General features: G+C 36.2%; 1 protein-coding gene across 40 annotated transcripts in view; it reads right to left on the reverse strand.

The window, feature by feature from the left end:
- COBLL1 (cordon-bleu WH2 repeat protein like 1) overlaps positions 1-24,176 on the reverse strand; it is a 152,880-nt gene that overhangs the window by 74,500 nt on the left and 54,204 nt on the right. For 5 of the 40 annotated variants that reach the window (XM_070581441.1, XM_070581439.1, XM_070581437.1 and 2 more), the window contains exon 1: positions 14,885-15,170. The exons of 30 other annotated variants lie outside the window; for them this stretch is intronic. In XM_070581441.1, the coding sequence (XP_070437542.1) occupies positions 14,885-14,931 (47 nt within the window). In that variant the 5' untranslated portion in view covers positions 14,932-15,170. Of the gene's footprint in view, positions 1-14,348; positions 14,397-14,884; positions 15,212-16,321; positions 16,450-24,176 lie in introns of those variants that run through there. 5 more of the 40 variants (XM_070581467.1, XM_070581461.1, XM_070581469.1 and 2 more) reach the window with 5 other exon arrangements.

The following is a 24,176-nucleotide window of genomic DNA, read 5'->3' on the forward strand; positions in this document are numbered from 1 at the left end:
CTCACCATCATCCACTGAAAGCTTCCTTTTCACTTTGTATGTGTTGCCTTGCAGGCAATGCATGTGGGAGAGTCAGCGCAGTTTATGAGAATTAGCCTGAAAAGGTAATAAAGAATGTGATTGACACTACAATTTAAAAATTCAAAAATGATTAGCAAAAACATGGGGAGAGAAAACTGTGCAAAACTGCTTGAGGCTTTTTCCCTTGCCACAGAAATATTAAGTATAAAAAGCATTGTTAGAAAGAGATATTTCTACTTTTCAAAAAAGGTTAAAGACTTACAAAAATTCAAAGAAAAAATTACTGATTAAATTTAAGATGAAAAATTATCCATGGGATTGTTTTATCTTATAAATGTAAAGAAAGAAATGTTCACCCCTAAAATTAGGAAGTTAAAAAGTTCCTGGTTGCAACCAAGATGGCCTTCAGTAGGTGAATGGACAAATAAACTATGGTACATCCAGACAATCGAATATTATTCATTGCTAAAAAGAAATGAGCTATCAGGGCATGAAAATAATGGAAGAACCTTAATAGAAATTACTAAGTGCAGGAAGCCAGTTGAAAAGGCTTCATATTGTATGGTTCCAACTATATGACATCCTGGAAAAGGCAAAACTATGGAGACAATAAAAAGAGCAGTAGTTCCAGGAGTTGCACGGGTTGGGAGAGGAATGAATAGGTTGAGCACAGAGGACTTTTAGAACAGTGAAAATATTAAATGATATAATGATGAATACATGTCATTATACATTTGTCCAAACTATAAAATGTATACCATCAAGAGTGATCCCTAATTTGGACTCTGGATGATTATGATGTGTCAGTGTAGGTTCATCAGTTACGATAAATGTACCACTCTGGTGGGGGATAATGATAATGGGGGAGGCTGTGCATGTGTGCCTGCAGAGGGTGTATGGGAAATCTCTGTACCTCCTGCTCAATTTTGCTGTGAACCTAAAACTGCTCTAAAAAATTGTCTTTCAGAACAAATGCTCTTAGTTGGAATGTTTTCCCAATTTTCAAAAGCATGCTAGATTAGGAACTAAAAATCACTGAATGTGGATACTATACTTATTAAAGTATATGCACATATTCATATCAAGTAGTGGGTATGTATATGCCAGCCAAGCAAGCACACTGGTAGGTTAACGAACCATAAAATGAAAGCAAAAGTTGCTTTCGAGTCACAGTCTCAATAATCTACTCTCAAATATATACTTTGGTAAATATTAAACAGGATTTAGTCATTAGTCTCTTAAAGTTTTAAATCTGTTTGTGGTGTGTGTTGGAGGAAACCATATTCAAGATCAAAATTCACTGCATACTGATAAAGAAAAGTCCTTCTAATTTTCCTAGCTGCAAGTTTTGTTAAATACTGGTGAGAAGAACTACTTGAAGATAGTGTCTCAAAGTTCAGAAATATTAAAATTTAAAGTAGTACCTTATACAAAAATTAACCTAAAGTTGATCTAAATGTAAAACATAAACTTACAAAATGTTTATACCAAAAAATGGGAAAATCTTTGGGACCAAGCCTTAGGCAAAAGATTCTTAGACATGATACTAAGGACACAATCCATAAAAGAATTTTAAAAATATCGATAAACTGGCCTTCATCAAAAATTAAAAATTTTGTCTCTGTGAAAGGCCCTGCTAAATAGGTGAAAAGATAAGCCACAGACAGGGAGAAAATATTTGTAAGTCACATGTCCAACAAAAAAGATTTATATCCAGAATATATAGGAGCCCTCTAAACTCAACAGTAAGAAAACAAAGAATTCAAATATAAAATGGGCAAAAGGTTTGAACATTCTACTAAAGAGGATATAAGAATGGCAAATAGGCACATGAAAAGACGTTCAACATCATTACTCATTAAGGAAATGCAAATTAAAGCTTTGGGGAGATACCACTATACACCTAAATCAAAAACTACTTGATAATATCAAGTGCAGACAAGAAAGTGGAGAAACTGGATCTTTCATATGTGGCTTGTATCATGTGAATGCAAACTGGTACAGCCTCTTTGGGAAATAGTTTGGCAGTGTAACATGAAGCTAAACATCCACATACTATATGACCCAGTAATTTACTCCTGAGTATTTACACGAGAGAAATGAAAACAAATATTTACACAAAATCTGTACAGGTATGTTTATGGCAGCTCTCTTCATAACCCCCAACTGGAAACAACTCCAAAGTGCTTCAGTGGGAGAATGAATAAACACACTGCGGTGCATCCACACAATGGAGTATTACTCAGCAAAAAAAGCAGTAAAGTCTTGATACACTTAACAGCTTGGGTAATCTCAGGAGCATCATGCTGAGTGAAAGAAGCCAGTCTCAAAGGGTTACATACTGCGTGGTTCTATTTATATGAGTCCCAAAGTGAAAGCAGATCACTAGTTGCCAAAGGTTGGAAGCAGGGTGTGACTGTTAAGGGGAAACACAAGGGAGTTTCTTCGTGATGATGCAACAGCTTTGTATTCTGGTTATGGTGATGCCACATGAATCTGCACATGTAGTAAACTTTCTTAGAATCATAAATCAAAATAAATAATAATAGTAATAATAATAAGGCATGTGCGTAAAACCTGATGAAATCCAAGTAAGGTCTGCACCTGAGTTAATAGTATTGTACCAACATCACTTCCCTGGTTTTCACAATGTACTATGGTTTGTAAGATATTATTACTGGGGGAAGCTTGGAGAAAGGACACAGGGAAACTTTCTGCACTAATTTTTCAACTTCTTCCAAATCAAACTATTTAAAAATTTTATAAAAACTACGAAAAATATATCTAAGGTAGTGATTCTCAAAATTCAATGGACATTAGAATCACCTATGGAAATTATTTCTGATACAGATTTGCCTGGGTGGCCCCACACTGTATCTATTTAAGTAGAGTCTGCATATGGGGCCCAAGTGATATATACTGATGATCCAGAATATTACTGTTTGAGAAGCAAGGAACTAAAAAAAAAGGCAAAAGTATCGGAAAGAAAAATAATGATCCACATCAATATGTATTGTTCTATTTAGTGGCTAAGCACCAAAGAAGTCCTACTTCAAAATCTTCATAGACTGTATAACTGGGCCAAGTGGCTCTCATTTATAGATACAGTGCAAGACAGGCAAATTAAATTAATTCTCGATCTATTTAAAAAACATAAATACTGTTACTCATAATAGAAATCTGATATATCAACACAGAATCGAAAATGCTAATATAAGAAAAGACCAATGCTATTAAAACAAACGCGGGTAGGGAAAAGAGATCCTCAATGAGAAACAAGGGTCACATTTTTAAAGTCTATTAAAGGTACTTACCTGCTTTCTGTGTAAAATAATGATTGTTGCCAAATCACATGCACATCTATAAGATCAAGGCATTTAATTTAAAAGATTCTTTTTGTTAGGGGAAAAAAAAACATTAAAAGATCAACCCACATATATTATAATATAGTAAGAGTTAAAACCCAAAAAGTAGGCTTCAATTAATCCTTCGATTAACCTTCGATTACTCCCTCCTAGGAGGCTGCTCACAGGAATGGGTAAGAGCCCACGTTTTCAAGCCCCAGATCCACGGTTTTCACATTGACATCAGATGTCTTTATGCCAAGCACCTACTAGGCCCCTTTTACCTTTCCTCAGGGAGGAATGAATCACAGTTTCCTACTGTCTCCCATACATTCTATTACCAGAAGAAATGTAGCAATGTAACAGAGAATAAATCAAAGTCTTAGAACACCATTTCCGAAATGCCGCTAATCTCTACCTTAAACAGTTACCACAAGCTCTTAAATACTAGCTCATTTGCTCTCAGCCATGTGGAAAAATAAATTCTTTTGGATGAAAAATTACAGTCATTTTCTGATTATGCTCAAATATTTCAGCTGTTTACTATGGCTTCAAGGAAATCTTCAATCTTTGGCTTAATCCCTCCCTATAGGCCTATGTAATCTGACCATGCTCCTTGTTCACAGGTGACAGTGCCAACCACCAAGCCAGTAAAAAGTGAGCATCACTGGGGCAAAACAAAAGCCAACTGAGCACGTGTGTTTGAAGAAGGAAACCTCTATGACAACTCAAAAAGTACTTTCAATATAAGGTTGGCCAGTGGTGCCATCTCCTCTACCACAGATGAAACACAATCTAATATACAGTGTCCCGAACAAACCAGGAAGGGCAGTGGGGCACTAAGAAAAAAGCACTGCATTATGAGATGGTAAACTTTAGTTCTAGTATCCATCTAACACATACTGAGTCTGACTCGTTAAGTGATGTTAAATGCGCATCTATTATATGAGAAGAAACTAGCTAGCTTGGTACACATATCTGGTCATTTTAAACTGTCTACATTTTTGGAGATGGCATAAAGCAGGGGTCAGATCTATGGCCTGCAGGCCAAGTTCAGCCCATCACTCACTTTTTAAATAAAATTGTATTGGAACACAGGCACACTACTTGTTCACCTATTGTCCATGGCCGCTTTCACGTGGCAACAGCAGAGTTGAGGAATTGTGCCTGAGATCCGTAGGGTCTGCAAAGTCTAAAATATTTACTATCTAGCCCTTTATAGGAAAAGCTTGCTGGTCCCTGGTATAAAGGGTAACATCTCTGATAACAAAATTATTATACAATTTAAAAATCCTCGATTTTACAAAAAGACACTTCTCATCTATGAGATTAAAAGAAAAAAGGCATTTGACAACATACTCTATTGGTGAGATTGGGAAAACAAGCACTCTCATACACTGATGGTGGGAGAGCTAAAGGTAGAAATTTTGCCTATGGAGAAAAATTTGGCCATATCTAACAAAATCAAATATGAGGTTATCCTTTGACCCAGTAATACTACTACTAGGAAGCTATCCCAAAGAACACCAGCTAACCTATTAAATGAACTACATGTAAGGTTACTCCTTGCAGCATTATTTTTAAGAATCAAGATTTTTGCATGAGAAGAGATAAATGTATACAATCAAAGTTCAATACAAACCTGTAATCTTAAATTTGATTAAAATTATTAGTATGGACATGATTTTCTTCTTTCAAAAATATACATTATCCAATTGTCCACTGAAAGTAATCATTCATTAACAATGAGCACGTACAGATGGTCTGTAAATATATTTTCCACCAAAGGAACGAGGGTTCCCTGAAAAAACGGCTGACTCCAGGTATGGGCCAGGAAGCATAAAAGACCTTTTTGGCAAACAAGATGTTCTAGGTCAGAGAAGGTATTCCAGACTAGTGAGGTCATGTCAAAAGGACTTGTGGGGTGGGGGTGTGGGTCGGGGCGCAATTGGAAGGGGCTCTCATTGACCTAATACGGGACAAGTCGAACATCAAAAAATGACTACATTGAAACACATAAAACTTATAAAAATCTTTGTCTTCTTAATAATAATAAACTAAACAGTTACCACTGAAGTTTGCTAGGTACACTTAGTACTCTGAAAATGTAGGGAAAGAATCAAGTATTTATGCTGCCTGAAATACAGTTCATTGATAAACAAAATATTTGATGAGCAAAGATTTTTTTTAAAGAATTCCAGCTAATAAACTGCATAAGGAATAAAAGAATTAAATAATTATTGGTTTCAACCCTTAATCAAAAATGGCTTTAAGCAACCATTCATCAATGGACTCTAAGTTGACGGAGAATGTCATCAGATGGACACCCCCTGAACCCATGTTTCAAATTTAACATCACTAAATATTGGACAGACATCATGTGCTTCATGATGTGGTGCAATGACAAATACACAGTATCACTTATGAAGTGCTCTTGCCTAAACAAATTTAATCTGATTCAACTACGATAAATTGAAAAACAATATAAACACCACCACACGAAAGTAATCGGCAAAATCCAGAATGTGGATAGTCTATAGGACTAATAACCTAGTTTCTCTAACAAATCAATGATGTGGGAAAAATAGGGGGGATGGGAGTGGGGCATGAACTGATAAAGAATGAGAGATTTAAGTTACATAACCATCAAAGAGATGTGTGAAACTCATAAACGGAAGATAAAAATACAAAATAAACACATAGATACAGAGATTAGATTGGCGATCACCAGAGGGGAAGGGGGAAGGGAAGGCAAAAGGGGTGACTGGGCACAAAAAATAGATAAATAAATAAATATTGATCTCCTAAATGAAGGTCACTTCTGTCTTTTTATATGTAAAATGAAAAGCTGTGCAAAAAAAATTGTGTAGTTTCTTCCACTCTAACATTCCTACTAAGTGCTTTAAATAAGCAAAGATCATCATTTTTCTTTCTAATATCTTTGCCCTAACCCATCTTCAGCCCTAAACCACTGATCTACTATCTGTCTCCATATAGCTGCCTTTTTGGACATTTCATATAAATGGAATCATACAATATGTGTCCTTTTGTGCCTGGCTTCTTTCACTGACCATAATGCTTTTGAGGTTCAGCCATGATGTAGCATGTATCTATACTTGGTTACTTTTCATTACCCAGTGGTATTCCACTGTATGACTATACCACATTTTATGTATCCACTCACCAGTTGATAGACATTTCAGTTGTTTCCACTCTTTGGCAATTGTGAATAAAGTTTGCTGTGAATGTTCACGTGCAAGTCTTTGTACACACCCCTTTTGGTATGTCACTCTTGTTAAGATTTCACAACAAAATTAACAGAGCATGTTCCTAGTACTTAGTGTAATTTTCCCCACTTTCCTCTAGATACACGGGAATAGTTCAAAGCCATGATTTCCCAAAGTAATTTGAAGTTACTGGCATTTAAAATTACAACATATTCAGTAAAAACCAATAGATATTTAACAATTATAAAACACACTTAGACTATACAAAACAGCCTCAGACACAAATTGATTATCCAGGAAACATTTTGATTATGATTAAAATAGCTCCAAAACCATAAGATTTTGCTTTTCCATTGAACAATTCTTCTTTCAACTACAGATTAATGGGTCAGTATAAATATCAAATACACTATATATAATGAATACTATAATTAAACACATTTGTTTTAAGAAAAGTTACAAAGCAGCAATCATTGAATAGACTAACATATCGAACAAAGAAAGAGGTAGTTGGTAAAATGAAAAACTACATTTAACTTATGCACTGGTTTCACTACTTACACACAGAAAAGATAGGATTTCTCCATAAGTGTTGCTTATGCAACAATGTGTAGTTCAAAATTGTACTTATTTTTTGCTCAGGAAGATTTGCCCTGCACTAACATTTGTTCCCAATCTTCCTCTGTTTGCTTGAAGGAGAGTCCCCCTAAACTAACATCTGTGCCAGTCTTCCTCTATTTTGTACATGGGTTGCTGCCACAGCATGGCTGCCGATGAGTGGTGTAGGTCCATGCCCAGGAACTGAACCTGGGCCACCAAAGGCAAGCATGCCAAACTTAACCACTAGGCCACAGGGCCAGCCCTCAAAATTGTACTTTTAAACTCGCACATAAAACTGCATCAATGCTTTTACTATTTTTCTTACATATTTAAATAAATTCATTTTGGGGAAAAAGAATTTCTAGAGTTCTTACATATATAAATAGAATGGATATTAGCATTATCTTACAGAAAACAGTTTGAGAAAAATGATTTAAGAAAATGATCAAAAAGGAAGGCAAATTAACAAAAGCTCTCTAATATTTCTAATCTAGATTAGATTATAAAAAAGTCATTTAAAGTGGGAAATCAAAAGTTCATGTAAACTTTAAACATTTTATTTTAACTTAAAATACACAGATATAAATTAATTCATTGGTCTTCAATGTAGAATGAATGCTTCTTATTGCAAATGCACCCAATGATGGGATTTTCACCCTGTCCTTCTTGAATAAGAAGCACACAGAAGAAGGGCTTGCTTTCCACTTCCAATTTTTTAAAGTGAACTAAGGATTTCAAGACACCCACAAGCAATTTGAGTGTAAATTCCTTGATTTTTCATAATTTTGTTTCATTCTTTTACCTGTCTCATTCATATATAATTCAATAGTATATTTTTTTTGGAGGGGAGACTCACCAAAGATTCTTTCTAAAGTATTTAACTTTGCTTTTATAAAAACGACACTCTTACTGAATTCAAATCACATGTTTAAAATATTTAGTTAAATTACATTATTATAATCAGTAATTGTAAAAACAGGCCTTAACAGGTTAGGAAAGAGTCAAAGCAAATTTTTGATGAAGTATAACAACAGGCAAGAGCAGGTAATGTAGAGTAGCCTACTGGATTTGGGGGTTCATTGTGCCAACGAGAGCCGTTGAGTATATTTTACCAAGGGAGTGGAAATCTTATTTGACCCAGTGAGTGAGCTGACTGAAGTTTAAGAATTTCTAAGTATCACTAGATGTAGGACTGCTGGAGAACTCTGATCCATACACTGACAAATCTTTAAGAAATCATGGACCCAAACTCCATTCTTTTAGTTCATACTTGTAGGCCAAGTAAAAACCACACCAACTACCCCTTAATTTATTACATGATTTTTAAGAAACGTAATAAAAAATGAGAACACTGTGGTTCAGATCACATGCCAGAAATGATATTAATAATTCTCTCAATAGAATAATTATCTAAGCAGTATACAATATAAATTCGTAAGTATAACTCTCCAGAAACCATCATTTTTCTCCTTCTGTAGAAACAATCCCTTTTATTTGGGAGAGAAATGATCTGGAGCTATCCCATTTCTATTAAATGCTTTCATGACTATTTTCAATCCCAAAGTAAATAAAAGTAAAAAAATCTTATTTGTGCCATCAGAACTGGAAAATTACAGTGAAACTGAAAACCAAGTAATAATTATTGACAAAGAATATTGATAAAAAGACAAAGAACTCTGTGAAAGAGATGGTCTTCTTATTTCCTTAATTATTTTTAGGTATTTCTTTATTTATCACAAGCATACAATGGTATACTATGCAAAGAAATCCCTGTTTACATACTATATATTTTTCATACAGCAACAATAATGTTCAAATGCCTTACTGTAAACAGTCACAAGTCTGACTAGTGATTAGTTCAGATTAGTGAACTCTGAATAGTAAATGGAAGCTCACCGGGTCCAGGCATTTTAACTCTCTGGTTTAGTGCTATATCCTGAAGGATCTAGAATATTCTTTAGCACAAAGAAGATGCTTAATAAAATACTGTTGAATGAATGAATTCCTTCTCTTTTTCAGATAAATATTGTCACACACACACTGGCATTTGCATGAGTACACACACACCTACAGAAAGTCAGGTCTTCAAATGTTTTACCAACTAAAAAAAATCCTAATTTCTTAAAAGCATGCTGGGATAGGACATTTGATGTATTTGGTGTGAAAGGATGGTCTCCTTTCACCATTTGACCGTGATTCTCAGAAAACAAGGAGAACTTGCATAAGGAATAAATTATTCTCAGTCATACAAAAATCTGGTTGTCTTTTAGCAATGTATGAAATAACCAACCAAACATTAGCATTCCAAAATCTATTCTCTTCCTCCTCCCATCTATCATAAAGAGTCATTTACCTTTTACTAATATTTTCTCACATTGTTAGTCTGACAACTCTTCCAAAGAAATTATTTTATATATATTCTCCCCCAATCATCAGCAAATAAGAATGTACTTGATATTCCTGTCTGTGAAGAAGGGCAAATTATATATTAAACAAAATGAGCTCCCTTAATATAGTAATTGTCCAGAGTTAAAAGTAATGATACGTGTGAAAGAATTCTGAATGAGGAAGTAAAGAAACAAGAGTTTTCCCACACACACTCCCACACAACGAGCATTTATTAAGCACTTACACTGGCTTTGGGTAGGGAAATAAATACAAAAGTTCCTTCCCTCAAAAATTAATAGTTTAATATTGTACAGTTTTACTCAACTACACATAAAAAGCTCCAAATGTTACCTTGCTCTCCCTTTCTCTTTTGGTGTCTTCAGTATGATCAATCAATGAGCACTGGTGAAGCACCCATAATAAGACCAATAGTGCAATTCATTAAGCTACAACGGGCAGGAAGCTATGTATGCATTACAGTTAATTCTTACAACAACCTTCTGAGTTGCTGTTATGTATACAACACAGCGTGAAGAACAAATTAGCGAGAGGAGAATTAACTTGTTCTCGGTCACAGTCAGTAAACTGGAGATTTAGGTTTTAAACCCAGGATAGTGCATTTCCAAGCCCATTTCCTTCCCCCCATGTCATCTGCTACTAAATGTCCCCTGTGTTTGTCCAGCACTGGTGAAACAACTATCGGAGACCTCAAAATTCTATTTGGAGTGACAGATGGAAAAAAACCAAAAACCAACATTGTGTGAACCTACCCAATAAGTACAATTTATTATTATTTTCTCTGGAATAACGTTTAAAAGAAGCACTGACTCACCAGAAGAAAACCATGAGACATGTGTATGCTAAAGACTAATTCAGCAGAACCACAGCTTTCATGATCTATAAAACTATCGTCTTTACAAACAAAGGAAATCACCCACATTCTAAAAAGTTGATAATGTGTCATCTGTCTGGTTTAAACAACCTAAAATACTATTCCTGGCCCTCCCAACCACCACACATTTCAGTTCCACAGAAAGGTAACTAATTTAGCGTAGAAATACTGTAAAATCCATTGCAATTCTTCCGAGAAACAACAAAAGGAAATGACAAAGAAATATACAGCGGCCTCATTTATACAAACTTTCCCTGAGGAAATAGGTGGATCTAGAAACAAAGGCATATATACATGCCAAGTACCGGTGGTCAATACAGCACAAAGTCTTAGCAAAGATTGTGTTCAAAAATAACTCTTACGATATCAAAGCCATTAGAACAACTTTTTTAGCACAAGTATTCTGGTATATAGGTGTGGTCCTGGTATTATGAATGCCAAGATAAAATAATAACTGACACATTCATTTTTTGATCCTAAAACAAAAACCAATCAGATATATTTACTGGAATGATCTCACAAAAAGATTACATTCTACTTTTTGTCCCCAAAATTTCATAAGTGCTATTCACATGCTATTCTTACTCTATTTTCTGAATCTCTATCTACCACTTTTCTTAAGGAAAACTAAAAAAGTAAAAAATAAAAGCTAGAAAAGATAAAGAATGTCATTTATATTTTACCTCAAAAGCAAAACTAATTCTTATCCTATTTCTCTTTGTTAGATTATTGCATATTTTCATGAATTTGATAGGATACCTTGTGTTTGCACTTTAAGAAATGAGAGCTAACTTTGACCAACAACTTAACTCTTTTGCAACTCACTATTAAAATTGGAAAATCATCTTTATGTGATTCCCCAAGAGAAATTCTCAAAATAAAAAACCCAAAAAGCCTGAAACAACCAATGCAACCAGTCCTCAATTTAATACTCCATCCAAATTTTTTTTGTTTAAACAACAATTTACACTATTTTCTAGAGTTTCTTTCTGGGGGAAAAAAATAAACAGGTACATTTTTTACAAGAGGTGAAAACCTTTGACAAACAAGTTACCCCAACAAATGGAATTATTAGTGGACTTTCCAAATGACTTGAGAGTTCCATGACGTAATTGACAATAGAATGAAGTTAAAAAAAAGAGAGAAGGGTGTCAGTACCAGGCAAAGCATTGTGGGAAGGTTGAAACAGCAGGGTTTAGAAGGAACGAGTTTCTAGCTATACATCTCCCTATATATGATTTATGGACTAACCACCACATTTTGTCTTTGTATGAATAATTATCCTCTTTCCTTTGACAAGGTTAAAGAGGGATAAGAAGGCATGCAAACACCCATTTAGAGTCATAACTATATAACTCCAACTCTGTGGAAAACACTCACCCAAATTTAATTCTAAAGATTAATGCATAATCATTTCAAACATAAAAATGGAATATAATTATATTCTTAATGTTGAATGTATAATGAGTTTATGTTAAATAATTCCATTACTCACCTTAGTTTTTTTCCTTATTTCATCTGGTTCAGTAATTTGCTTTCCAAAGAACATATGCTTAGTGGGAGTAAACAAGATACCCCAGAGGTACATTCTCCTCTTCCTTATTAATGACATTATTAAATCTGCCTATTTATAGTCTCAGCTATCTGACCTCCCGGCCTACACGGATAAATGGATTTGTTTAGCTCTTAATCCTCAGTGTGTGCTTAGCAGCAATTAACCAGAGGCAGATAATAACTTGATATATCTTTTTGATCTTTAAAATAAAATATGATGTGATTGCATTTTCTGCTGTGTTGATTTATGTGAACTTTAAATATGATAAGGTTTCTTTGTGAGTGAAATTTAAAAAATAAACATCTCATGTATTTATTTCTATGGGAAAACTGAATTTGAATTACGCGGGCCAGATTTCTACAAGGTATTTAGGAACATAGTCCTCGCTAAAAAAAAAAGTAACCATTCTGATCTTACTGAACTATTATTTTTCAGGTTTTAGATATATTTTATAGTAATAAGTTGATTTATAATTTGAACACTTGGAATCTTTCCTAGGTACAAATAATTGTTACTTCTCCTCCGCTCTCTATGGTTCTTATAATCTTATCACTTATAAGAAGACTTTTTAAAATACTAAACAGCTATGTTATAAGAAATCCTTTTGTGCACTGTTGGTAGGAAGGTAAATTGGTACAGCCACCATGGAAAAGAGTATGCAGGTTCCTCAAAAGATTAAAAAGAGAACTACTAGATGAGCTAGCAATCCTACTTCTGGTTATATAAGGAAAGGAAATGAAAACAGGATATCAGAGAGATATCTGCACTCCTATGTTCATTGCAGCATTATTCACAATAACCAAGATATGGAAACACCTAAGTGTCCATCAATGGCTGAATGGATAAAGAAGATGTGATACACACATACACACACACACCTATACACACACACAATGGAATACTATTCAGCCATGAGAAAGAGGGAAATCCTACCATTTGTGACAACACGGATGACCTTGAGGGCATTATGCTAAATGAAATAAGTCAGATAGAGAAGGACAAATACTGTATGATATCACCTATATGTGGCATCTAAAAGAGCCAAACTCAGAGAAACAGGCTAGAATTGTGGCTACCAGGAGCTAAGGAGTGGGAGATGTTGATCAAAGACTACACACACAGTTATAAAATGAACAAGTTCTGGGGATCTAATGTACAGGTGGGGATTATAGTTAATAACACTGTGCTATATACTTAAAAGCTACTAACAGAGTAGATCTTAAATGTTATCACCATTAAAAAAAAAAAGAAGAAGAAGAAAGAAAGGGTCGGGGCCAGCCTGGTTAAGTCTGCACATTCTGCTTTGGCGGCCTGGGGTTTGCCATTTCAGATCCCTGGTGTGGACCTATGCACTGCTTCTCAAGCCACGCTGTGGCAGGTGTCCCACATATAAAGCAGAGGAAGATGGGCACAGCTGTTAACTCAAGGCCAGTCTTCCTCAGTAAAAAGAGGAGGATTGGCAGCAGATGTTAGCTCAAGGCTAATCTTCCTCAAAAAAAAAAAAAAGGTGATTATGTGATGCAATGGAGGTGTTAGCTAAAGATATGGTAGCCATCATTTTGCAATATATGTGTATCAAATCAACATATTGTACTTACACAATGTTATATGTCAATTATATCTCAATAAAGCCAGAAAAAAAAAACCCTTTCTATCACAAGACAATGTTATTAGCTCACATCTTTCTTCACCTTATTATTTCTTTTAAGTCACCAAACCTCCAATGGGAACCATTTGGAATTTCAATTAAAGGGAGCATTTCGATTATCCACAGATATTCTAACCCCAAATTTTACCATACACAAAAAGACTCATTTTCACATTTCATCTAAGATTACATAATGCCAGGCATTTATTTTTGGGATGAAGTTAGTGTGGTCTTTAAAAAAAGAACTAAGTTTCAGCACACACATTTTAACAAAAGAAGTACAGTACTATAAGCAAAGTGATGAGTCAGGTTATGTTCTTGGGTTAGTTAAGGAAGCCGAGTCACACGTAATCAAGTACCAGCCAAGTCAGAATTTCCACTAGCAACCTTCTTACTCACGGCTCATGCTGACAGACTTAATATTACATAATGCAAGGTCTGCTCTGAGAGTAATGTGTTAAGGATTGGTTGTTTGTCTTACCATTTTTTTGTTTTAAATTCAGGTAAATCTGACTAAATGCTATTTTTACTCACTACCTAAAGGCGTGTTAATACAGAGAGGCCCTATGCAGGATGGTACAGGGGAAAGAGGACCAGTCTAGAGATCAAAATGCTTAATTCTAGCTTGAATTTCTCTAAGTAACTTAGCACCTCTGAATCTCAGTTTACTTACTTATTGACGTTGAATGAAGAAAATATTCAAAGTCTGCTTTACAGGCCTCTTGTAAGTGATGAAAAAGATGGTGATTAGTATTTTGTAAAAGTGAAAACCCTAGATAATTGTAATTATCATATTGTTCATCGAAATGTTCATGATAATTTGAAAGGAACTTCACATCTTAAAGCTTGAAAGCGTATCAAATAAGAATATAACAAGCAGCGGCAACGAATTTTATATACTCACGGAGTTTAATGGATTAAGCACTATATTTCAATTACTTTTTCTTCTCCAACAAGCATAAATTACAACAAGCACATATATTTAGTGTGTCAAAGAATATACATTATGTAATTTACCCTCCAAAACATCAGTTCACAAGACCATGAGTTCTTTAGCTTTTTCTACAAAAATTTTGACTGAAAGAGTCCTCAAACATATTAAAATGTTTAAAAGTAATAATAGTTCAAATGAAAATATTAGACCCTTTTTAAAAGCAGATGAGTAGAAAATATTAAATTATTTTGAGTTAACAAATCGTATATACTTACAATTCTTTCAGAAAGTCTCTATGAGGCAGTACAGTTCCTGTGGCCATTTACTCTTAGAGAATGCTAAACCGACAGCCCTGTTCTCTTGCTAACTCGACTGTTTATCATGTGTGTAAGTGCCAGGCACTTCTTACCTCTGGCAAATATATAAAAGAAGGAATTCATCGGTCTTACAAAATCGTTCCGGGAATGATCATGTAACATTTTCACAGGTCCTTTTTCCAAAGAGAATGTGTTTTACACAGTAGTTTTAAAAAGTAGCTCCCTATCAAGCAATGTAAAAAACAGAGAATTGAATGTTTTTGTCTCCTTTATAAAGTTCTAAATGCTTGCAGATTTCTCAACGTAGACAAATATTTTAAAAAATGTTTAAGCCACATCTCACTCACTAGGTAATTTAGTTAATCATTAGATGTTAGTATTAAGAAACTCATCTGTATAATATTAAAGAAAAATCTTAACGTTACTTGTAGGATGATAGTTTGAAGAAAGCTGGGTATGTGAAAATAAAATTCAGAGAAAAGATCAGCCATTTAATTTTGTAAAAAGGAGAAGAAAACAGGTAAATTCTCTAAGACTTCTCCCAGTTGCTTCAAGGGAAACACCATCTTCCACCATGAAAACCCCAATACAGCCAATGGAAGCTAATACGTGAGTTACACGACCTCACACCTACTAGACCAGAGGAGTATGACCCTCAAGTGAATGCAGTGGAATCTGAAAGGTTAGATTTTACAGTCATTGCTTTTATAAATCAAAGCTCATCTGTGCAACAATTCATATTTTTTTAGGATGTTCAAAATCGAATACAGATTATTCAAATAACAGCAATAGACACTATGATCCAAAATTATGTCCCATTATTTTCACTAATAGGAGCATTATTTCTCTTTCCACACGAGCAATGTTGACTCTGATGCAGCTATAGCCTAAAATAGAACAAGAACTTCCCCTGGGACTTCCTTTGCAGGCTTGATGAGACTCAATGGTCTCTTATAAGCTCTAGCTATTTTTCACCAACATCCTCTTCACAACAAAATCTCTTTGAAAGGATGTCTACAGTTTCTGTCTCTACTTCCTTACCTCATATCCACTCATGAGTCCACTCCCACTTGGCTGCTAGCCCAAATCCCACTGAGACTGTCCTATATTTTTATTATCACCAACGATCTTCATGTTGCTCTGGATACTGAAGAACAGACCTCTTCTCTGTTCTTATCACACTTAACTTCTTAGCACTACTCTAAACATCTGATATTGCCAGTCCTGAAATCTTTGCCCAGAACCAGACTCCTACACGTAATGCATTCCAGTTTGTCAAGAGAGTCCCAATTTGCTTCTGTTGTGCCTGCTTTAGTATTTAAAACCCCAATCCCACCACACCCCACCTTTACTCTCAAATGTGTCCTAAGTTGCACAATTACATAGTCACCCTACCTGGGGTACTATTGTCCATTTTCTTTACATCTCTTCTTGGCTGTCTAATTAGGCATCTCAAACTTGACAACGCCTGAAGTGAAATCTTCACCTCTCCTCTCTCAGTCTTCCCCATCTCAATACACAGCCTATGAAAGCCAAAAATCTAAGAATTAACCTCAATTCTGCGCTTTCCCTCACTGCCCACATTCAGTCCAAAATAGATGCTGAATCCATACACTTAATCTCTATTACAAGCATCCTAGGTCAACCCACCATCCCCTCCCGCCTACATCACCATTACAGCCTCCTTGCCTCTGCTCTCACACTGCAATCAGAGCTCTTCCAAAAACTTCAGTGGTGATCATTTTAAAATATAAACTCTATCGATTCATTCCCTGTTCTAAATCCTCCAAAGACTTCCTACGGCTGTAAGAATGAATCCCAAAAGCCTCATCCTAGGGAATGAAACCCAACCAAATTGGTCCTATCTGGCTCTCACACCCCTTTCATCAGCCCACTATGCTCCAGCAACATGGACTTTCTTGTAGGTCTATCATCCATAAACCCTCCCCTTCTCAGGGGCTTTGCCTCTGCTCTTCCCTAGACCTGGAATTCTTTTCCCCTTGAGCTTTCCGCATCACTCAGATCTCAGTTTAAATGTTATCTTCTCACAAAGATCTTCAGAGATCTTGTTTAAAGTAGCAAACCAGTTGCTATCACATCACCCTATTTTAATTCTCTTCAAAGCATTTATCACTGCTATTTTTCTTTTATTTATTTTGTTTGTCTGGGTGTCCTCCCAAAACCTTGGTCCCCTCAGAATCTAAATTCTGAGAAGAGATACCCTGTCAGTCTTTTCACAGCAGGATGCCTCCCAGCCTCCCACAGACACTCAGGCTTGTCTCGTCAGAGCAGGAGGCTCCCCTGAGAGTCCCTCCACCAACAAGGCCCTCCAGCTCCTGCAGCAGAGACCGCACAGACTAGGGTGCTTCCGCCAGCCACTGTCCCAATCATTCAGTCTAGGAGGAAAGAGGAAGAGTTAAGGTGATAGAGCGCCACTAGCTGAGATGCAAAATTAAACGGAGAGTAAGAGATGTGCAAGCTGAAAACGTGGGTCAGGACTTCATCTGCGGGAACGTTCCCATGTTGCACTTAGGCCTGAGATGAGGCCGATCGAGAACAAAGTTTGCCTCATACACTTTTTATATTTTCAAAGGTAAAAATATAGGATTACTCTTATTTCTTTTGTAGTTTAGAGACATAATTACAGCCTCACTCCTTGATCCTACAATTCAAGCGAAGTGCTACTTTTGCTAGATAGGAGGCAGTCTAGCAAGACAGAGCCAACCCCTTGGGCTGATTCCCAGCTTGCCATTAACTGCTGTGTGATCTAAGGCAAGTTACTTATCCTCACTCTATCTTAGATCCTCATCTGTAAAATGGGGTAGCAATAATGGATACTCAGGGGTTTACTGGGGAAATTTGATATGCTTACATGGAGAAAGTCCTTAGCACAGTGTCTGCAGCATAGAAATGGCTAGCACTTATTAAGCGTTCTAATGCTCCCAAAGAGAACATTAAGTAGAACTTTGTAGCAAATATTTTTGAATATGAATTAATTCTATGCAATCCCTTCCTTTAAAAAAGGGTAAATCAGTTAAAAATTTTAAGTGTATAAGTTATTAGTCAATTTAAACTTAAAGACACACACTTATATATTTTTTAAGGCCACTAAGTGAGTCACATGGAAAAGTTTTGAGATTTTTTCATGAGGGCTTTTTCTAAATCAACTTTTTTATTGTGGTCTCTCCTTGGAAAATAATTAATAATCAACATTAACTGAAGAGCTAAATATTATTTTCCTTGGCTTCCAGGATATTGGGTTATGAGCTCTACAAAGACACAGACATTATTACTGCCAAGTATGGACAGGAGCTGCAATACTCCTATTTATTTAGCAACCACTCCACTTTTGTTATTTTCAGCTTTGTGCCTTATTTAGAAGCCAAATGGTGTTTGCCCTGGGCGGTGCTGTCAGTGTCTCTGCCGGGCTCAGTGGAAATCCAAAGGCAGCGTAAGCAAAGACACAGTGGAGAGGCTGTATTTTCGTGAAGACACACTGTCGCCTTGTGAGGTCTCTGGGCAAGGGGTACATATAATTCTCAGTCAGTAATTTGCTCTTCCACTTAGTCAATCGCTAGAACAGACACCCTTTAAGAATACCTTGCCTGCGATGTGCATATTTTCCCCTGGGTGTTTCCTTCATCTTGGGAGAATTCCAAATACACACACTTCCCTTTAGAATTTCAGGAGCAGTGAATAATGTGTTGCCCTCTGTAATAGTGTGAATTTCGTAAAGTTACATTTTAGTTGTAAAAGTAATTTTCACTACTTTAAAATCAAAAGCACGAAAATAAGATTCAACTCCTTATATAGAGATCACAATGAATAGAGAAACAGAGAATTATCTTCTTTGTACTGATTTAAGTTATAAGACTTTCTTTTTTTAATCAAAAAGGCTCTAATATTTTAGGTGCCTCATCTCCATATGAGAAAACCAGCACCATAATGGCCCATGTCCAAAGAAAAAATATGTGAATACTTAGGGAGAGAGGTTAGAACAATTTAGTGAAAGGGCGCTGAAAATAAAATTGCTCCTAACAAGCTGTAGAAGTGTCGAGCTGACGTTTCACTTTTTAGACTAAGAACGCTTTGGCATCACCACGACCCTAAGCAGCAGCTAACATTCACAGTGCACCTAGTGCAGACCAGGCTCTTTGTAAAGGGCTTTTCAGGCACTCTTTCCTTCTTACAACAACCCACAAACAGGCCTGCTGCTTATTTGCAAGAAAGCTAGTTCTTACCTAAGGATGAGAACTATTTAGAGAGTCAGTGAGGTAGGGCATACACCTGGGCGGGCAGGATTTGAACCCAGGCAGTCTGACTCCAGAACTGCATGCTTATCCACTAAACTTAAAGTCAAACTTAATTCCAAATGTGTTCCAAAATTACATCTTCCAACCTGATTTTGTTTCAAAGGCCTTATCTGTGCAACAGCTTGAGTACATAAGCACTCTGTTCTCAAAATATTAAAAAAAAAAAAAAGCATACGGGAACTATACACACAGAGAAAACCAATAAAATAGACCTATTTTCAACAGATATCAGAAGCATAAAAAGGTATTCAAACCTCACTACTGCTTTTTAGAGAAAATGTAAAAATGCTTTCCTAAATAATTGATAAAATTATTAATTATCAATATATACAATTTTAAAAACTGAACAAAGCCATGCATTATTTGTTTAATGGTGTTTTTTCGTTAGCCTCAGAGAAGACTATCCAGTAGAAAAAAGGGAATTTTTATCCTTGTAATACAGGATATTTTTCATTTAGACAATACTTTTACTTTGCATTGCCTTTTACTTTTGTTTTACAATTTTAGATTTCCAAAGATGATGAAAGTGTGAATAATCTTGATGGCTAGTGTGATTATAGTAGTTAATGCTCGGTATTACGAAAGCTTAAAAAAAATGCCTGAGGGCCAGCCTCAGTGGCCTAGTGGTTAAGTTCAGGGCTCTCTGCCTTGTCAAGCCAGGTTTAGTTCCCAGGCATGGACCTACACTGTTCTGTTAGCAGCCACGCTGTTCTGGCGGCCCACATACTAAAAAATAGAGGAAGATTGGCATGGATGCTAGTTCAGGGCGAATCTTCCCCTGTAAAAAAAAAAATGCCTGACCTTTATTCTATTACTACTTATTCTTAATGTTGTGAGTTTTGTTTACTCCACTAATTATTAATGTTTTAGTATTAAATAACATTTCTAAATAACCTCTCTAAATTGGTTCAGATTTTTTCAAATGCTCACCTAAACAGAAAATTAGTCTAATAAACAGAATAGAAAAGTATTATTATACCACCATATAAACTGAGCAATAAAGATTAAACTATCATATTTCCTTGAATTTGCAAGCTATGACATCAGTGTTTACATCAAAAATCAAACAGAAAGCAGATTAGTGGTTACCAGGCCATGGGGAAGGGAGGATGTGGAGCGACTGCTTAATGGGTATGGGTTTCCTTTGGGGATGTTGAAAATGTTCTGAAAATGGATAGTGATGATGGTTGCACAACACTGTACTTGTACCAAATGCTACTGTATTGTACACATTAAAATGGTTAAAATGATAAAGTTCATCTTATGTGTATTTTACCACAATTTAAAAAAAAAAACAGCCAGATATTTTAAGACTGCTATTAATATAACAGGTAGATCTCTGATGAAAGATTTATACTTAGATAATAGCAATTAGGATATAAAAGTAACATGTCTATTAATACATTATGTATTAAATAATGTTTAACAAAAGTTTAAAGGATTAGCATGTTTGAAATACTAAGCAAATCCATTGCAGGTACAGTTTTATCTCCTGGAAAATTATAACTTCCTCTAAGGAAAGATACATTTAAAACAAAATGCTTATGTTTAAAATGTTCTCAATAGTTCAGTAGATTGTCAAGCTTTCCAACATTTTTTCTTATATGATGTAAAGGGACAATTGAGCCTTCAGTATGTGATTATGATAACCATGTATTTTTGGGCTTCCACAGCAATAATCCAACAATAAATGCCAAAATCCCACAGGTCTTTCAAAAAGGCAAGATGCACGCCTCTCAGGCTGTGGGCTGCGGCCCTGACAAAGGCCATCCAGTCAACTGGGAGCATCAGAAACACATGTCCTAGCTGGGCTGGCCAGAACCAAAACTAAAATCTCCTCCTCCAACCCAGACATTCCAAGCACATCCAAGATTGAGAGATAATGGCATCAGACATTTTAATAGTGTGAGCAAGAGGTAAAAATGAAGTTAAAACCATCAAACACTACTGATGGGAGTGGATACTGTCACACTCTCTTTACAGGCGCTGAGCTAGGCCATAAGGAGGTGGCAGCAAGACCAGGGTCCAGGCAGGAGAAGCAGCAGATCCAAGTGGATCGCTATAACCTTCTCAGGCTTCCTTTCTCTCCTCAACTCATGGGGATCTCTCTCATTTCACAGTGTTCACAGTACTTATCTCTAACTTCATTCATATTAATTTTATAGAGTAACTAAAATGCTAAGTTTTGATATATGCATGTTTTATATTCTCAAATAGACTTTAAGATCCTCAAAGAAGTGAGAACAGTCACCACAAGTACAGTACACAGAAGTCCCTCAATAAACACTTCCTATGCTTATAACCCTAGATTGTCTTACTACTCTATTTTTGTATCTACAGATTGTATCTCTAACTAAATTTTAAGTTCTTTCCTTTAAAGAATAATTCATACATATTTCTTTAGTATCTCAAGTTCCTTCTACACTGCTAAAGCATACAGAAGGTGCTCAATCCACATACATAACTATTTTGTGAGGCTGCTTCCATGAATTCCTTGGTGATGTGTGCATATCCATTGTCCAAAGCACTGGTTCTCTCTAACAAGGCAGTTCTAATGTTAATTCCTCTAAGAAGACATCCTACTCTCTCCCTCTTCTTCCCAGTGGAACACTCTAGACCCCTGTCGTGCGTTCACCAAGCACTTAGAGGAGGCCAGTCACTGGTATTTGGAGTACAAAAGCTCTATACAGTGCTTATTATGCATTAATCTATTTCCCTTCCTACATTGTGGATTCCCTTAAGGTAGGAAATTTAACATTTTCATTGTTCAATTCCATTGGCACTAAAAGAGGCCATAAAAGATTTTTAAAACGATGAATATAAAGTGTAAATGGATATAAAAGGAAGGATATTCAGACATTCACAAGAATACTTCTAGAGAACCCCATGAATGAACTGAAGTAGTCAAAGATTTAAAGAGTTGGGGTGTTTATTTGTTCGTTCGTTTGTTTTTAAAGCAAAAAAACAATAGGTAAAGCTCTTCATGATGAAACAAGGAGAGAGCCACAACTTCCAGTAAGGTTTAACATAGGAAGTTACCGGGAACATTTTCATGGGAGCTAGGAGCTCCAAAAGCGAGAGACAATGTAACTGCTGGTAGTTGCTATGGTAGCAAAAATAAACCTTATACAGATATTCCAGTCATTATTTAACTATGCATTCCACTTGCTAGGGGTTTTCAAGGATGTTTGAGCCCAAGAAAGGAAAAACAACATCTGAGACATATTCTCCAGAAGAAAATAGGAAGCTGATACATGGGCTACAGCTAAGACCTGCTTTGATTAAAAAATAGCTAGAGGAAATCCCCAAACCCTCCCAAAAGGGGGGGATTTTTATACCAGACAGGTATAAAACAGGCAGCTAAAGGTGATAAAGGGACTGAAATAAAGCAGTGACATTAAAAAAGGATAGTAAATCTAACTTTTTAGACTAATAAAATGTCTTAAGTTCAATTTACAGTTTTTCTAAGCATAAAAATAATTCTAGTTAGAAAGTTGACCCTGCTGCATGGAGAAATGAAATCAGGAATATTTTAACACATGGATCAAAACTCCACTCATCTGGAGGGCTCTCCCTACACTGCACTTGGAGTCCCTTTTGACTGCCCTATTCACAAAGGAATTTTACACACACAAAGGGCAAGGCACCACGCTGGATAGTATAGGAAAAGTACCGTCTGGCCATAAACAGACATAAAATAACACAGGTGCAAAACATCTTCAAAGTCATGCCAAATAAAACAGAGGATATATCTGGGCAGAAGTATGAAGAAACCACCCTGGAGGTGGTGGGGGTTGACACAGTCTCATGGGAGGTGGATTATAGATGGTGAGATGGACTAAGAGAGACATTTCTGGAAAACTGGATGTATAAGCAGAGCCAGGCATAAATGGGGCTTGGAGAATAGCGAGCAGCTCAGTTCATGGGGTAGTCTAGGAGGAGTGGCTCAAGCAATAGCCAATGATAAGACTAAAAGAAAAAAAATAGTCTCAAATCACACCAGAGAGAGCCTGAATGAAGAGCCTTTATTTTGCAACTCCATGTTTCTCAGGCCCACAATTCCTAATCACTGCCTGGAGTAGCTTAAGTGTCATTTTTCCAGGTTCTTTCTCACCAAACCTGACCTATACCCTTTTCTATCATACTTCTTGAACTGCTACCTAATTCCCAAGAAGCTTGGTACACCATTCTTAACATTTTCTACAAAGATTCCTTCTACTTCCTTGCCTTAATGTATGTTGTCTTCTCCTCAATTATGCCATCTCCATCATAAACTTCTCAAATGGAGTCTGTTCATCTTCCCCTTGCCTCTGAAGACCGGGGAAAGGGAGCAGAGTCAGCAGAGTCAGCATTTCCTGAATCCCTCCTGCACCTTCCATGCTAATGTATTACTCTAGTTCACTAACAACCACTCCTCTTCCTCCAAGAGGCTTGCCATCTAGGTGCACTGCCACCTTATCCATGTTAATCACTTAACTCCACACTGCCTTTTACAAACATTGAGGAATTTTACATCTGGCTCGTAGTACACTTACCCTGCCTATTGCTGTCACTACTCTATAAATTTCAGTGCCCATATTGATGGTTCATTCAACATCCTACCTAGTTCACTGGCCTCTTCACACCTGTAGCCCATCACCACAGGACCCTGTCATTGCCTGAAATACTGCCACATCAGAAATATCAAACTTTAATACCCCATTCCGATTATAACTGCTTATATCTTTTCCACTCCTGTATCCCTGCTCTGTGTACTTGACTCCTAAAATAAATACCCTCGCCTCATTTACTTGCCATCCATGTAGACTATTTGCAAATCACCTGAGCTATGCTTTCACCTACAATCTCGATTACTCTGCATTCTAGATCGTCCAGCTTGTAGGACTCATAGAAGCCCAAGTTGGAATTACTATAACACTTTCCCTACTCTCATATGG

The sequence above is a fragment of the Equus przewalskii genome, chromosome 17, assembly GCF_037783145.1.
Source record: "Equus przewalskii isolate Varuska chromosome 17, EquPr2, whole genome shotgun sequence".
NCBI lineage: Eukaryota > Metazoa > Chordata > Mammalia > Perissodactyla > Equidae > Equus > Equus przewalskii.